Raw genomic sequence first — 18,066 nt, 5'->3', positions numbered from 1 at the left:
AGGGGGGGGATTGTCACCGTACTCGCAAGCCGTCCGCTTTGGCTTTGCGAATGGACCAAACCATTTCATGTAAATAGAGGGGGGGGATATAATTTTGTACGGGCATGCCCTAGTATATATAAAACACAGTTTGTGTGTGTGTAATGTTACCGATAGACTCCTAAACGGAGAGGCTCACGTACTTGATATTTGGCACAGACATGGCCATTGAGCCTGGGACGAACATGGCTGACCTAAAAATTTGTTTTCATAATATGTTTTTACCATATTTTTATCTCAGCGCGAAATATTATGGCCGGAATCTGACCGGCAGCAGAGCAGCGCGCTGATTCGCTCAGAGCGATCACGTGATGTTCGTTGCCGCCATTAACTCAGTTACGCGTTCGCACGTATTTCAGAGCGATTGCGTTTTTGCCGGGTACTTCTGCATGATTAGCATTTAGCATGATTTAGCATGTTTCACATAGATTTGTTTTCAGCGAGCAGAAGTACCCGGCATTGTACGAATAATATATCGATAGTGCCGTGTAGGGCGGAGTGATGCCGCTGTGGGAGGGACCGAGCAAGGTCGCTGTGGGCGGGACCGAGCGAGGTCGCTGTGGGCGGGCCCGGGCGAGGTCGCTGTGGGCGGGGCCGAGCGAGGCAGCTATGGGCGGGGCCGAGCGAGGTTGCTGTGGGCGGGGCCGAGCGAGGTCTGCGTTAGGGCGTTGCCGTTGCCTGGTATAAAAAGATGGTGCTTGATGCTCTCTGCGTCAAGATACGGACTTGATGTCCGTATCTTTACAAGACATTCCAATGATGATGATGATAAATGTAATACCAGGAAGGCCCACAACTCAAGAGAGTGGAAAAAAACAATAAAATGAACAAAAATACGGGGAAGGAGAAGCAACCACTCAGAAGAATGACAGAAAATCATTTCCCTTAAATGTACTGTGTTCACCAACTAGCACGACCAGATACAGGACACCAAAATAATTTCCCTTACACATATCGTGTCCACCAACCAGCAAGACCATACCACTTACCTCTGGATCAAACTGTATTGCAAATATTCAAACGGTTTTTACATGCTGCCGTCTCCTAGCAACCAATGAAATTTTTCAAAAATATTGTAGCTTCACTTTTCACGGAGTATGAGCGTTCTATATATTTTCAATTCAGTGCCCCCGACTCGCTCACGTACTTGATTTGTGGCATAGACATGGCCATTGGGCCTTCACGGTGTAATTTGTGCGAGGCTTTTGTCCGAGTGAGCTTGAGTCGAGAGGGCGAATGTACGGGTTGGGAATGTATGGGTCTCCCTTCCCCCACCCGGCAACGCCGGTACTGGAGGGCGTCACAGGATCGGTGAGTCTCCAAAATCCGCTTCGTGCTGTTGCGAAGATTCAGGACGATGTCGCGATTGTTGTGCTGCTCTCCGACCATGAGAACTGCAACGTCATTGCTGACTGGCCCTCCCCTTCCCTCCCCCTCCCTTTTCCCACTCCCCCTCCCCCCTCCCACCCCTCTCCTCTCCCATCCCATCCCTCCCCCTCCCCCCCTCTTCTCCCCTCCCCCTCCCCCCCCTCTTCTTCCCTCCCCCTCCCCCCCTCTTCTCCCCACCCCTCCTCTTCTCCCTCACGTTTATACACAGAATGCCGGGTACTTCCCCCCCCTCTTCTCCCCTCCCCCCCTCTCCTCCCCTCTCCTCTCCTCCCCCCCGTTCCCCTCCCCTCATCTTCCCCCTCCCCTCCCCCGCCCGGCAATGCCGGGTACTTCTGCTAGTAACATATACAGAAACAGTCGTGGCCAAAAATATTGGCACCCTTGCACTTTTGTCAAATAATTCACCATTTCTTCCAGAAAATTTTTGAAAATTAAAAAATATTTTGGTCTCCAAATTTGTATTTCTTTCGTTTGCAGTGGAACAAAACAACAAAAGCTGAAAAAATTACTAAATCTTATCTTATTCCACACAGCAATCCTAAAATGGCCTGGACAATATCATTGGCACCTTTTAGAAGTTGTTGGACATAATTAGATTTCAAGCAGGTGATTTTCCTTTACTTTGTAATTGAACTCACCTGTGGTGAGTTGCAGTTGCCTGCAAAATAAAACTCACTCATTCAACCAGTTTGAATTGAGAAAAAGAGTCATTCTGCTGTTTTGTGTCACTGTGTGTACCGCAATGAGCATGGAGAAAAGAAATAAAACCAGAGAATTGTCTGAGGTCAGACACAAGATTGTAGGCAAGCACAGACAATCTCAAGGCTACAAGTCCATGTCCAAAGACCTTGATGTTCCTGTGTCCACCGTACGCAATGTTATCAGGAAGTTTAAGGCCCATGGCACTGTAGCCAACCTCCCTGGACGTGGCCACAAGAGAAAACTTGATCGAAGATTGCAGCGAAGGATTGTTCGAATAGTGGATGAAGCACCTCGATCAACTGCCAAACAGATTCAAGTTGATCTTCAGACACAAGATATGACAGTTTCAACTCGCACCATCCGTCACCAACTCAATGAAATGGGGTACCCAACTGCTGAGAGAGAGACAAGAAAGCCCGACGGGAGTTTGCCAAAACACACCTGAACAAGCCAAAATCCTTATGTTCAACCCAGTCAGAAAGCTGGGTCTCCGTCAAAGGTCATGGGTCTTGCAGCAGGACAATGACCCCAAACACACTTCAAAAAGCACCTAGGAATGGTTCAAGACAAAATGCTGGACTGTTCTGAAGTGGCCAGCAATGATTCCAGATCTAAATCCGATTGAACACCTGTGGGGAGATCTGAAAACAGTAGTTGGGTGAAGGCACCCTTCAAATCTGGGAGATGGTACTCTTCAAACCTGGGAGAACTGGAGCAGTTTGCACAAGAAGAGTGGGACAAACTGCAGTGGAAAGGTGTAGGAAGCTCATTCATGGCTATAGGAAGTGCTTGACTGCATTTATTTTGTTCAAATTCTGTGCTACCAAATATCAAGTCCAGGGTGTCAATAATTTTGTCAATGCCATTTCTTTTTATTTTCTGATCTAAAAGGATATATTACGTTGTGAATCAAAAACAAAGGTTCTGTAATATCAACAGTGAAATAAAGAATTGTGGAGACCAAATACTTTTGTCAATTTCAACTTATTTTTAAAAGAAAATTGAGTTATTTGAAAAATATTGCAAGGGTGTTAATATTTTTGGCCACGACTGCACCAAGTTTGGTTAAAATCCCATCACTGGTTCACAAGTAAGTGCAACAACATAATTTTTACTGAATGTGACCTCTGACTTTTTACCTCTTGACACCATATTCTAATCCATTTATCTTTACATCATTATACATACATGTACCAAGTTTGACTAAGTTCCATTCAGCTGTTCTTAAGATATCGTGGTAACGAAAACCTATCACGGTTTGATGCACAGACAGACAACCCGAAAACATAATGCCTCTGGCGACTGTCAGCAGAGGCATAAAAACATTGATCATGCTGTCTCCATTTCTTTGTTTATTGTGATGCTCCTTCAACTTGTAAATAAAATGTATTGTTATGTTTATGGGAAGTAGATAAAAGAATACCGTAGGGAAGGTAGAATTGTATCGGAAAGAGTATGGACCATGTGATGTGTAGTAGCATCTCGATGTACATAAGTAGGGAAAATGTAGCTTAAGGTTGTTTAAATGTGCATTATACAGGGATGATGCCGTGTTAATTAGTAACAGGCGTTAAAGATAGTTTTACCCTGTGCGTCAACCCTCTGTAGTCTTCCCTATCGTTTTCGACGACACTGCCGGGTAAATTACGCTCCAGGAACTGCCGGCCAGGCTAATCCTGCCCCATGGACATACATGGAAAAAGGGACCCACCCAGGGGAGGTGGAGCGACCGTGCAAGGGGCGTGGAGAACAGAACTGGCAGGCCACGCCTCCCGAGTGACGTGATTGGTCCGGTGAGGGAGAGCACAGTGGCAGCAAGAAGCTTGACTGTTGGCTCTCGGGCTGAAGAAGAAGAGCGCACGAGTTCTGCTTGCTCGGACAAGAAGGCTCGGCCATATTTTTTTGGGTGCGTGCTGAAGGAGAGCGGTTCGGTGCAACCATCGCAGGGAGCCTTGAACTGCTGGGCTCGGAGAGGGTGCTGTTTAACCGTGCTGTCCTTCCCAGGAAACGTTGAGACAAAAAGAGAGAGAGAGGGCTTTCTTCAAGACTCACCCCACGGCTCTGGGCGTCTTCGACGCACAGGCCTTTCGTCGGCCGTCGCTATCTTGCAAAGTTCCCGCCTGTGTGGCATCGAGCTTCAACAGCCACCAACCTTCCAAAAGGACTCAATGGTGCCAAAGCTAAGTGCCGGCCAAGGGGGGATATTTTTCTTTTCTTGTATTTCCTCCCCTGTGTCATATTCGTAACTGCATGGAGGTACCTCAAAATAGAAATTAGTTTTACTTCAGCATTTATTTTCATCCACGCCGTATTTGCTTTTAAATCATTTGTGTTGCATTTTCATTTGTCGTGTTTGCATGTTTCATGGTTTCGGGAATAAACCCGTGTTCGTTTAATTTAGCCTTCGTATCTCTTCAATCCTGTGCGTGCAGAATAACCGCCATCATTGGGAGGTCGCCTCGGGGATAAGGCTGGTTTGGCTCATCCGTCCCAGCTGATCTTAATTGGCAGGGATGTGACAGTATGAAATAATAACTCATCAGTCATTATCCAAAGTCGTCCCTGGTGTTGGGCTAGCGGCTAGGGTGCCAGCTTAGGATCCAAGGATCCTGGGTTCGAATCCCGGTCGATCGCTGAATTAACGCCAGGGGGGGTGACTCAGCCTGTCATCCTTCCGAGGTCGGCAAATTGAGTACCAGTACACTGGTAATTCCCTGTTTATCGTAAAAAGGCGACAAACAGGGTTGGCAGCAGGAAGGGCATCCGGCCGTAAAACATTGCTTCAAAAAGGGGACCAAAAAACAACAACCACGGTCCCCGAAAAGGCCAACCCCCGCCGTGCGGGGAAAAATGGCCTCTAAACGGTGGTTTTTTAAATACAGTTTTCAAACTATATGGGTGTGAAGGAAGTTTTCAATGAGCAGACATTTGCACCTGGATGTCACACACAGGCATTATTCTCCCAAATAACTCGAACAGGTTAAAATAACTCAAAATTAAAAAAATTATGCTCATATTTTTTTCCCAGAGAAAATCCAGAATCAATGAAAAGAATCAATAAAAGTAAGGATCATACCACAAGCTCAAAATCTGCTTCGTTTTGTTCTTGGCTTCCATGCCGGCCACCTGGACGCCTTGCTGCTCTTCTCTGTCTAACTCCACTAGCCACTTTCTCCTCGGTTTCCTCATCATCCTCATCATCATCATCCTTATCACCTAGGCACGGCGGAAGAGGGGAGGGGAAGGAAGGGTCACAGCCTAGTAGGATGACCAACAAGGGTGCAGCGAATCAACCATGGGCAGAGGTGGGAAAATAAGGACCAGTACCAGTTGGAGTGTTGCTTCGAGGTGGAGATGGAAGTGTCACATGACGCCGTTTGTTGCGAGGACGAAGGACGCGGACAAGGGCTTGTTTGCAAGCAAAGCTCACCGCCGGATCCTGGATCAACACAAATCACAACTGGCTCAAAACAATCCAACTTGGCCTTCAATAAACACCATAATGTGACGTCACTTCATTGAAAAATAATTATAAAATAAGCGAATGCCGCAGATGATTGATGGACTCAGAAGGTTCAAGAGAAAATAATCCAGTTAGTTACCGGGCATAGCAGCAATCGGACATAGTGACGGGCCGCGGAGGGGATGAAGTCCAATTCGCAGGATGTAAAACCGTGAACGATGTCCACGAGTGCGTTCACCGTTCCCTCTATGTGTGTTAAACCTGCAATGACAAATGTAGATTAGGGACACGTGTGGAAACACGAACCACCATGTTATCAGCAATGAAACAATAAGCCAGTTATTATGGAGACCCGTTAAGGCTGCCACACCAGAGGAATCACAAGATAACATTGTTAAATACGTGAACACAATCAAAAAAAAAAAAAAACAAAAGCGAAATCGATGCGCAACATCTCAAATCTCGATGCTTGCCACCCCAAGTAAAGCTAAAAGATGGCATCAAGTTACACCAGCAATGACCCAATATCAAATTTTGAGTAAAATTTTCCCCGTTCTGACTCCAACCCCTGGTGAATGAACCAGGGGTTTATCTTCAAAAACATCATTACATATTTCATGTGTCCCCGAATGTTGATTGCATATACAAAGTTTAATTGAAAAAATGTTGAAAAATGTGGCCAGAATTGCATTTTTTGATACGTGACCCTTTGATTCCACCCCAGGGGGCAGAGCCAAAAATGATACTGCTCTTGCACCTTCTTGCCATGTGGTGATCACAACAACCAAGCTTAGTGAATTTCTACACAACCGTTTAGAGGAAATAGTGTGACAGGGCAAGCAGTGCCGATTACAATACCCCCCCACCCCCCACCCCCATTTTCTTTTTTAAAAAAGCATGGGAATAAATACGAGATTGTTATAAAAATGTGTTTTTTAAAGACAGCATTGGAAATAATTGTGGAAACGGCGAATAAAACAGTAAAGGGAAATACTGTATTACGGAATGCCATCACTCTCATATGAACAAGAATGACCGCACTGTGGTTACACCTGCGACAAAATCCAGGAACAAGCCGATTGGGAAAAGCGCACTTCAAGCACTCTTAAAATATGAATCGTGCGATTGGTAAACACACATTTAATGAATATGAATGAATGAATGATCGTTTTAAGGCCATTTTCCCCACTAGAGCAGGGGTTAGCCTTGCGGGCCCCATGACAATCATGGTTCCCTGTTTGAGGCAATGTTTTTATGGCCGGATGCCTTTCCTGGCGCCAACCCTTAGACGCCTCTTACGATGAGCAGGGATACGGTGTACCTATTCTAAACCGGGGTACACACCGGGATCATTCATCCCAGCAAGCTGGTACTCAATTTGCCGACCTCGGAAGGATGACAGGCTGAGTCAACCCCCCTGGCGTTAATTTAGCGATCGACCAGGATTCGAACCCAGGATCCTAGGATCCCAAGCCGGCAACCTAACCACTAAGCCTCTCTGCTCTCTCTCTCTCTCTGCTCACCTTCACTCTTTCATTCCTCTTTTCTCCCGCCTGTGGAACAAACTCCCACACTCCCTTCAATCCCTCTCCTCCCTCCAGGTCTTTAAAACAGCTGTTCACCACCATCTCTTATCTTCCCCCATCCATAACCTTGATCTTTTCTACCCCCACTAATTCACCCCAGATCCACCTTGTTTGAAATTCCAACTTATTTCCTGGAAATCCTGGCAGTGTCCATATGTTTATACCTCTCCCACCCCCCCCCCCCCTTCACATGCCTCCCCCCCAAAGCCCTCTCCCTCCCACAGATCTCTCGATGTCTCCATGTCTCTCGGTCCCTGCTCTCAAATGTTGTGTTTGTGTCCTTCCCCCTCTCTCCCCATCTTGTCTACCGCTCCCGATGTTATTTGTTTTATGTGTCTGTTTGTCTTTCTGTGTGATTAATGTTCGCTCTTTCACGAGCCTCGATCTTGTATACAAAAAACAAAAAACAAACAAAAAAAAAAAGCCAACACCAGGCGAAACACACATTTAATGTGCAATTAAAAGATCAACTCAACACCCCTTTATCCATGTCAGCCTCCACCACGGTTATATCAGAACAGCTGATTCATCACACGGTCACGGATTGTTAAACTCCAATACGGAGCCATTCAAAAATTACGTAACGCTATTTGTATTTTTTCTGCAGGCGTGTACCATGTTGTCATGTACCATGCAGGCGTGTACCAGGCTACAAATAATTTTTGTTTCGACACTGATTAGATTTTTCAGGGTCTTTCATCGTGATCTTCATCTTGTCCGCCCCATGCATCCTCTCCTGCCCCCCATTTCTGCGCACACCCATTGTTGGTTTGTCTCCCTTCATCTTGGCCTTCAACTCTGCTGTTCGTGTTTCCTCCCTCTCTCTACTGCTCCTTTTGTCCCATTGTGGCCCGATCCGTTTGGTATACTAATACAAGCTCTTCCAGGAGTCCCGACTATGTATACAAAAAATAAATAACAACATTCATCACCTAATTATAATGACACATTGCAAGTTCCACATGTGCATTGCTTCAGTTTTCAAAATTATTTTTTTATAATTCACCTTCAGTCGTTATAGAAAGGTGTATGAAACAGGTCGATGCATTTATTTATTATCTCAATAACAGGGTTTATACACACCAGCATTTGTATCAATGACACATCAGTATCATTTTCAGTTCGCATACCGTGGTCCCTGGTCCCTGGTGTTGGATACCTGGTGTTTGGCTAGCGGCTAGGGTGCCGGCTTAGGATCCTAGGATCCTGGGTTCGAATCTCGGTCGATCGCCGAATTAATGCCAGGGGGGTTGACTCAGCCTGTCATCCTTCCGAGGTCGGCTAATTGAGTACCAGTTCACTGGTAATTCCCTGTCCCTGTTTCCCTGTTCCCTGTAATTCCCTGTTCCCTGTCCCTGCCTGCCTCCTGCCTGCCTGTCCCTGTCCTGCCTGTCCCTGTGGTAATTCCCTGTTTGTCGTTGAAGGCGGCAAAAAGGGTTGGCGTCAGGAAGGGCATCCGGCCGTAAAACATTGCTTCAAAAAGGGGACCAAAAAAAAAAACAACAACTACCACGGTCCCCGAAAAGGCCAACCCCCGCTTTGCAGGGAAAAATGGCCTCTAAACGGTGGTTTATACCATGGGAATTGTTTATGGAATTAAAGATGGAATTAAAGGAAGATGGAAGAGATATATGGAAATACTGTTGAATGCAGAGAATGAATGGGATGGCAACATAGAGAGTGTAGTGAAATCGTATCTGTACTGAACCCGGGGTGATGCTCGCTGCTCGTTGTCATCGCTAGGGGCGTGACTATAAGACCCGTTGCTGCGACGGTGCTCCGAGACTTCTCCCTTGTGACATGTTACATCGGTAGCCTCGTTAACGGTACGCCTTTATAGAATATCTAGCTTGCTTGCATTGAATGATACTAGGGCATGCCCGTACTATATCTATATCTAAAATTATATCCCCCCCTCTATTTACATGAAATGGTTTGGTCCATGAAATGTTTTGGTCCATTCGCAACGCCAAAGCGAACGGCGAACGCTTTACATGAAATGGTTTGGTCCATGAAATGTGTTGGTCCATTCGCAACGCCAAAGCGAACGGCGAACGGCTTGCGAGTACAGTGACAATCCCCCCCCCCCTCTATTTAGATGAAATGGTTTTTATTAGTTTTAAAACATAGTTTAACGCCAACATAGCGGCAACATAGTTTGCAAACGTGAAATAAATGAATACGCTCTCAAATGTGCCATCCGAGGCAGAGTGTGTCCGCCACGTTCGGCACACGCGATAGCTCGCTGCTCTCTGATTGGTTGAATCGTTTTTTGGACATAGCTCGGTAAGTAATTGTCCGATTAATATGAAACCTTGAAAAGGCACATCCTCGGGTCCCCAGCAATATACCTGGCAAGTTTAAAGTATATCGGACCCGTGGTTGTCGAGAAACAGCGGTCACAGACAAACGTACAAACAAACACACAGAGATTACTGGAATTATAGATAGATGAATGGATCCATGAGATGTCGCATCGTATGCTTATTGTGTATTTCTACTTTACAGGAATGATGTGATGATCTAAATGCAATTAAACCAAACCGTTGGACTAAAGTTGTGTGGACCTGAATGGTTTTCCACAACACATAATTGCATTTAAGATCTGCAGACATGGCTGGCAACAAGACGCTGACGGTGTCCATCTTCAGCGCCGACCCACAAGCCACGGACGGAGGCCTGCAGCTTAAGCACTGGCTCCGACAACTGGAGCATCTCTTCGCTGAGCCTGAGACCGCTCCGACGGTTGCCGCGAAGCTAGCGATTTTACACTCCAAAATCGACTACCGGGTCTACCACGCGATCGCTCAATGCACGACGTATGATCTTACCATCGCGGAGCTCAAGCAGCTATACATAAAAGAGAAAAGCCCGGTGTATGCGCGTTATTTGCTGCAAACGCGACGGCAGCAACCCAACGAAGCGATGGACCATTACGCCCAGGAGCTCCGGCAGCTTTTGCTGGACAGCGTCAGGGAGCCACGGACTCCCGAGCAGGCTAAGGATGATCGTCTTTTAGATGCCTTCATAGCAGGGGTCTCCTCCCAGGAACTACGACTCAAACTCTTGGAGAAGACCGACCTGACCTTCGCTACGGCGGTTGAGCAAGCGACAGTATATACTGAAGCGTGGATGCAATCGAACGCCTATGATCGCACGCGCCTTTTGGCGGGCACCTCACTACACGCCCGGCCGGAGAGTGCTACCGTCGAGGACGTGGATCCGCTCGCTGAACTCCGGGATGCTCCGGAGGATGACCCAGCCCTGACGGCTGCCGTTACGACCAGCGGACCCAATGCCTTGCGCGGGGCCGCATGTTTTTTTTGTGGAGGGCCTCGTCATGCCCGAGTCGTGTGTCCGGCACGTGACGCTATATGCCATTTGTGCTCGCTAAAGGGACATTACGCGAAAGTGTGCAAGAAAACGGCACGCGGCTCGCGGCACTTCGACTCGCGCAGCCGCGGTCGCGCGGGCGCAGCAACCTTGAACGGGCTCATAGCGGAGCCCACGAGCTCCGCCCGAGACCCGGCGCCTTACCCGACTTCGAAGGGGAGGGCCCCTCTCTGCGGCCCGCTGGGCGCTCAGACGTCCTTGACGGGCGCCACCGGACAGCCACCACCGTCTCATTCTCCATCGGGCACAAAGGCCGTGTCCTTGGCCAAACTTCGGGCCACGCAAGGGGCTTTGACACTTCGCCAAGCCCCTCGTACTCCTCGAGTCGTCCCCGAGCTAACAGCGGCCCAGTCAAAAGAGTTAAGGCAGCTTTCAAATACTACGGAGGCCTTTCGTCAAAGCGACCAAAAATGTAAAAAGGCGATTTCGAATACTACGGAAGCCTTTTGTCACAGCGACCAAAAATGTCAAAAGGCGATTTCGGATACTACAGAAGCCTTTTTCTGCCAGAAGTGTCAAAAGGCGATGTCAAATACTACGGAGGCCTTTTCTCGTCAGAATTGTCGGATTTTGAATCGCGAAACACCGGAATGCTGGGGAAAGCCCTCTGATGACGATAATGGATTCCCCATGGTCAACGCAGACTCCGGCCACGACCGCAAAACTGCTGCTGGTGTAGGATCCACCCGCGAGGCTGGTCCGACCCATTCGGGGGGCTCAGTCCCGCTCCCAGCAGCCTCGTCTGGCCTGGCTCAAGCCCTTATTCCCCTTATAGTTGAGGGCCATTGTGTTCGGGCCTTGGTGGATACAGGATCTACGGATAGTTTTATCGACCAGCGACTTGTGCTCAAGCATGGATGGCGGATCGGGCGGTCTACGAGACGGATCTTCATGGCTTCCCAGGGACTTCGGCTCAGCACGAAGGGGGAATGCCGATTGAAACTCGTGCTAAAGGGACGGGTTTTCCCTGATGTACACCTTATGGTTTTACCCGCATTATGTGCTGATATTCTGCTAGGACACGATTTTCTTAAGCTGCATGGACGTCTGGTAATGGAGTTCGGTGGGCCTGACACTCTTGTTGTGGGGGCGGACGACGCGCTAACGGTGTGCGCCCTAGCGCAAATGGACGTCCGGCCGCTTTCGCTGTTCCCCAATCTAACCTCCGACTGCACCCCTGTCGCGGTAAAATCGCGACGCTACTCTCGCGCGGACATGCAATTCATTGCGGACGAAACGGCTCAGCTCTTGAAAGACGGCATCATAGAACCTAGTAGGTCGCCGTGGCGCGCCCAGGTCTTGGTGGTGCGCAGCGAGGCCCATCGCAAACGCATGGTAATCGACTATTCCCAAACGATTAACCGCTTTACACAGCTGGATGCCTACCCCCTTCCGGGGATGGACGCGCTAGTGCAACAGGTGTCCCAGTATTCGGTCTATAGCACTCTCGATCTCCGTAGTGCGTACCACCAGATCCCTATCTCTAGGGCGGATCGTATCTATACCGCTTTCGAGTCGGGGCAGCGGTTGTACCAATTTACACGATTGCCTTTTGGGGTAACGAACGGGGTCGCTTGTTTCCAGTGGGCCATGGATGACCTCGTTGCGCGGGAGCACTTGACCGATGTTTTCGTCTACCTCGATAACCTTACGGTTTGTGGATATGACCAAGGGCACCATGATGCTAATCTGAAGCGCTTCCTTGAGGTCGCGCAACGGTATCACTTAACTATGAACGAGGATAAGTGCCAATACTCCCTACGCACGATAGATCTTCTGGGGTACACCGTGACCCATGGCTCTGTCTCTCCGGATAAGGAGCGTCTGCGACCTTTGCTCGACATGGCCCCTCCCTGCGATCGGGCGTCCTTGAAGCGCGCCCTTGGGCTGTTCGCCCATTACTCCAAATGGGTGCAAAATTTCTCCGCGAAACTTCGCCCCCTTGTGGCCTGCGACACCTTTCCCCTGAGTTCGGCCGCATTGACGGCCTTTGAAGGTCTTAAGACCGACATCGCCCGAGCCGCCGTAGCGACCATCGACGAGAGCGGCTCGTTCGTCCTCGAAAGTGACGCCTCGGATCAGGCCATCGCGGCGACCCTCTCCCAAGGGGGACGTCCCGTGGCTTTCTTTTCACGGACTCTTACCTCCGCTGAGCGGAGGCACTCGTCCGTTGAAAAGGAAGCGTATGCGATCGTCGAGTCTATTCGGCGATGGCGCCCGTACCTACTCGGGCGGAGCTTCCAAATCATCACGGACTAGCAAAGCGTTGCGTTCATGTACGACACCTTACACGCCCAGCACATTAAGAACGAGAAAATCACTCGCTGGCGTATCGAACTCGCCGACTTCTGTTACACCATCAAATATCGCCCGGGGAAGGATAACCAGGCCGCCGATGCCTTATCACGCCCGGCTACATGTGCTGGTATCACCTCTTTGGAGGGCCTACGGGTGCTGCATGCCACTGCGGGCCATCCCGGCGTAACGCGTTTCGCTCATTTCGTGCGGAGTGGGAATCTCCCTTACTCGATTGACGATATCCGCCGTATCTGCCGCGACTGCGCTATCTGCGCGGAAATCAAACCGCGTTTCTATAACCCTCCTATGGGGACTCTGGTGAAGGCTACACGCCCGTGGGAACGCTTGGCGATGGATTTCAAGGGCCCATTGCCGGTGTCGAGCGGCTCTCGCTATCTGCTCACTATCGTTGATGAGTACTCACGATTCCCCTTTGCTTATACGTGCGCGGACATGACTGCTGCCACGGTGATGCGATGCTTACAGAACTTGTTCTCAATGTTCGGTTACCCGGCCTATGTCCATACCGACCGGGGTGCGGTCTTCTTGTCTCAGGAGGTGCGCAGCTATCTGCTCCAAAACAACATTGCGTCTAGTTACACCACGCCGTACAGACCCCAGGCTAATGGGCAGATCGAACGCTTCAACGGGATTATCTGGAGGGCCGTCATGCTCCATCTCCGGACCCTCGGCCGGGGCCTCGATAAATGGGCTTGGTCGCTACCTGCGGCGTTGAACTCAATCCGGGCTCTCCTGAGTACGGCAACCAACCAAACTCCCCACGAGCGACTTTTCCACCACCCCAGGAGCTCGGGGTGTATACGGTCTTTGCCCAGTTGGCTCGCTGGGCCCGGGCCGGCCTACCTTAAACGGGCGGTTCGCGCGAGCAAGTACGACCCCCTAGTGGACAAAGTGCAGATTCTCCAGGCTAATCCTGAGCATGCTCGTGTGATGACGTCTGATGGTCGTGAGACTACTGTCTCCGTTCGTCACCATGCCCCTTGCGGGGTCGACGACCTTAGTAGGGAATCGGACGAACCAATCGAACCCATCTATGAGACTATGGCCTCTCCCGACGCTCCCATCGCCGACAGTCCACCGACCCTCCCCTCGTCGAGACTGCCCGGGTCCGACGACTTGGAGTTACCCCCTTCGTCACCCGACCCTGTTGGCGCCTCTGACGCCGGGGACACAGGGATACGAGATGCCGTAACAGGGATACGAGATGCCGTACCCGGGGAATTTCGAACGCATGCTGGCAGAGAAATTCGCCGCCCGGCCCGATACGGTTGGGTCGACTGATACTCCGCACCCTATTCATGCTGACGCTCACTCGCTTTTAGCCACGCGGCCGTATAATTCTGACGGGGGGGAGAATGTAGTGAAATCGTATCTGTACTGAACCCGGGGTGATGCTCGCTGCTCGTTGTCATCGTTGTCACCGCTAGGGGCGTGACTATAAGACCCGTTGCTGCGACGGTGCTCCGAGACTTCTCCCTTGTGACATGTTACATCGGTAGCCTCGTTAACGGTACGCCTTTATAGAATATCTAGCTTGCTTGCATTGAATGATATGAATGGATCCATGAGATGTCGCATCGTATGCTTATTGTGTATTTCTACTTTACAGGAATGATGTGATGATCTAAATGCAATTAAACCAAACCGTTGGACTAAAGTTGTGTGGACCTGAATGGTTTTCCACAACAGAGAGTAACGCAGTTTTAGGACCGGCAGAGAAGATAACCGAGAAGGAAGTTGAAGAAGCGATTAAAGCAATGAAGAGTAGAAAAGCGGGAGGGCCGACGGGTGTTGTGGGAGATATGTTGAAGGCAGCGGGAAATTGGGGTGTGAAGAGAATGACAGAGATCTGTAATCTGGTGGTGAAAGAAGGCCGCATTCCAGTGGTTTGGGAACTGAGTACCCTCGTCCCTCTATACAAGGGGAAAGGTGACCCTCTGGACTGTGGCTCGTATCGAGCGATAAAGTTATTGGAGCATGGAATGAAGGTATTGGAAAGGGTGTTGGAGAGGAGGATAAGGAAGAAAGTGAAGATTGACGAAATGCAGTTTGGATTTATGCCAGGAAGAGGTACGACAGACGCGCTTTTTATTGTGAGGCAGTTGCAGGAGAAGTACATGGAGAAGAGGAAGAAGTTGTTTCTTGGGTTTGTTGATCTGGAGAAAGCATTCGATAGGGTTCCACGTGAAGTAGTGACATGGGCATTGAGGAAGTTAGGAGTGGAGGAATGGTTGATCAGAGTAGTGATGGCAATGTACAAAAGAGCGCGCACAGCTGTAAGGACGAAGGACGGGAACAGTGGTGAGTTTGAGGTGAAGGTGGGAGTGCATCAGGGGTCGGTACTAAGTCCACTACTATTTGTAGCTGTGATGGAGGTGCTGGCTCGGAACGTAAAGGAGGGTTTACCGTGGGAGTTGTTGTATGCAGATGATCTGGTGTTGATTGCAGAAAGTATGGATGGACTGAAGGAGAAGATGAACAAGTGGAAGGAATGTATGGAGACGAAAGGTCTGAAGGTGAATATCGGAAAAACAAAGGTGATGGCAAGTGGTAAAGCATGTGGTGAGGTGGAAAGAACTGGGAAGTGACCATGTGCTTTGTGCAGGAAGGGTGTCGGAGTGAACTCAATTCAATGTACAATGTGCGCTGAGTGGGTTCATCAAAAATGTAGTGGTTTGAGAGGGTCATTAACCAGTGTGGCAGCTACATTCAAGTGTAAGGTGTGCACAGAGGGAGCTGCAGATGGAGGAAATGTTGAGTTGGATCTTGGAGACGGCGTGAAGCTGGAAGGTGTGAAAACATTTTGTTACCTCGGAGACATGCTGAATGGAGAAGGTGGATCAGACTCAGCAACGGTTGCTCGAGTGAGATGTGCATGGAAGAAGTTTCGGGAACTGAGTGGCGCGCTGACGAGGAGGCGAGTGTCGTTGAAGCTGAAGGGAAAGGTGTATGCTGCATGTGTGAGAAGTGTTATGATTTATGGGAGCGAGACATGGGTAATGAACATAGAGCAGCAACGAAGGCTGGAAAGGGTGGAAATGCAAATGGTTCGGTGGATGTGTGGAGTATCGTTGAGAGAGAGGAAGACAAATGATGAATTGCGAAAGATGATGGGAATAGAGCCTGTGATGGATGCTGTGAAGAGAAACAGTTTGAGATGGTTTGGTTATGTGTTGAGGAAGGATGAAAGTGACTGGTTGAGAAGAGTGATGGAAATGAATGTAGAAGGAAGTAGAGGACGTGGAAGACCGAGAAAGACTTGGCTAAAGAGGGTCGAAGAAGAAATGCGGGCAAGGGGGTTAACAAGGGGAGATGCAGAAAATAGGGCAAAATGGAGAAGATTGTCATGGGGACCGCAGGGCTAACCCCCACTCTTGCAGGGAAAATGGCCTTTAAAATGCCTGTTGTATACCGTGGGAATTGTTCTGTCGATGATGCAGTTTCACTCACTCTCCATCATGTTTTACATCATGTTGAAAAACTTTGCTCCACCTACACTAGGCTTCTTTTTATAAATTTTAGTTCAGATTTTAATACTATTTTACCGTTAAAATTGCATATGAAATTACTCTCTCTCGATCTTGATGGATCTTTGTGCAAATTGATTTTTGATCTTCATCTGATAGGCCACACGTCATTCGAATAGGATCTCACTTTTCAAGTCCAATCACATGGAATGCTGGCTCTCCTCAAGGATGTGCACCAAGTCCTTTATGGTATTGTTTTTACCTATGAGTCTGTAAAGTTTGTGGATGATGCGCCCATTGTGGAACTAATTTACATCGTGAGGAAGGTAATTATCACCAGCAGGTCGAAATCCGAGTGTTGGTGCTCAGACAACAACTTAGAGCTCAACGTCAACAAAACCAAGGAAATTTGTGTTGATTTTCGAAAGAACAAGTCAGAAATTAATCGCCTTTTTATTGAACGGTGTTGAGGTTGAAATTGTAAATTTCTTTAAATTCCTCGGTATCCAAATTTCTCATGATCTATGCTGGGAGATGAATTAATCAAAGGCCGAGCAGCGGTTGCACTTCCTGAGGTGACATCAAAGTTTTCATGCCAGCACTACCGTTCTTGTGAACGGTTCAGGTGACATAGTCACAATTTCGGTCTTCGAGGCCGGCCGATAGGCACAGTGTGACCGGAAGGGACGAGGTTCTCCTGACCACGTGGTCCTCGACTTGGTGGGGTTTGTCCGCACAATGTGGGCGCTTTCAGGATGAACTTTAGCCGGGGAGCGTTTGGGCGCCCCGGTCTGATACTGCCGCCCACGCGCAGAACAACTTGTGAGTGCACGTGGGTCCCGGCGGTCCCACTGGCCTAGCGCTACCATGTTTAGACAGCGAACTCCGTCCCCGGGCACCACGTCTGACTCTTATTCAGTGAGACATGGCGACGTGGGCACGGTAGGACACCCGCGGAGCCCCGGCGGACCAGGGACGCGCGAGCCTACGCGTTAGCGTGCTACGGCGGAATCAACGGCTTCGGCCACGCCGATACTCGGCCCGGTCGCACCGGGAATGAACTGGTTCGACATTTTGTCGTTATGGCTTGTCGTTATGGCCGGCTTGTGTTTGTCGTTAAAGGCGGCAAAAAGGGTTGGCGTCAGGAAGGGCATCCGGCCGTAAAACATTGCTTCAAAAAGGGGACCAAAAAAACAACAACAACCACGGTTCCCGAAAAAGGCCAACCCCCGCTTTGCGGGGAAAAATGGCCTCTAAATGTGGTTATTTTTTTTTATACTACCGTTCTTGTAAATTTTATCGGGAAGTCATTGAGAGTGTATTGACACTCTCCGTCACCGTCTGCTTTGGCAGCAGCACACAGAATCTGCAAGGAAATAATTGCGTCGTGTTGTTAGGTCGGCATCGGGAATTATTGGAGTGGACCTGCCTTTGGTAGATAGTCTATATGACAAGCGTTACGCCTAGGTCCCCCGTCGGTGAAGTGATGAGTTGACAAAGTGGAAGACGCAAGGTGGCCATCTAGGATTTTGACTTGGCGACCCAATTTTCAATGGCGTTCTCCCTTATGCGTAGATACACCCACACACCAGATTAGAAGTTAGTAGTTCGTTTATTTTTCAAGATATTTCGCTCACAAGGTTCAGACATATATATGGTGGCGGCCATCTTGGATGTTGACGTGGCGTCCCAATTTTCAATAGCATTC

General features: G+C 49.1%; 1 protein-coding gene across 1 annotated transcript in view; it reads right to left on the bottom strand.

Annotated features, from left to right (window-relative positions):
* Positions 1-18,066, bottom strand: part of UBR4 (ubiquitin protein ligase E3 component n-recognin 4) — a 203,382-nt gene that overhangs the window by 59,627 nt on the left and 125,689 nt on the right. Inside the window, exons 56-58 of the mRNA XM_078771567.1 lie at positions 5,733-5,854; positions 5,458-5,569; positions 5,207-5,346 (exon numbers count right to left, since the gene is read on the bottom strand). Coding sequence (XP_078627693.1) covers positions 5,207-5,346; positions 5,458-5,569; positions 5,733-5,854 — 374 coding nt within the window. The remainder of the gene's footprint in view (positions 1-5,206; positions 5,347-5,457; positions 5,570-5,732; positions 5,855-18,066) is intronic.

Source organism: Myxine glutinosa, chromosome 2, assembly GCF_964187855.1.
Source record: "Myxine glutinosa chromosome 2, kmMyxGlut1.1, whole genome shotgun sequence".
Classification (NCBI taxonomy): Eukaryota; Metazoa; Chordata; class Myxini; order Myxiniformes; family Myxinidae; genus Myxine; species Myxine glutinosa.
The sequence above is the reverse complement of the archived record's forward strand: the minus strand, read 5'-3'. Positions and strand labels throughout refer to the sequence as shown.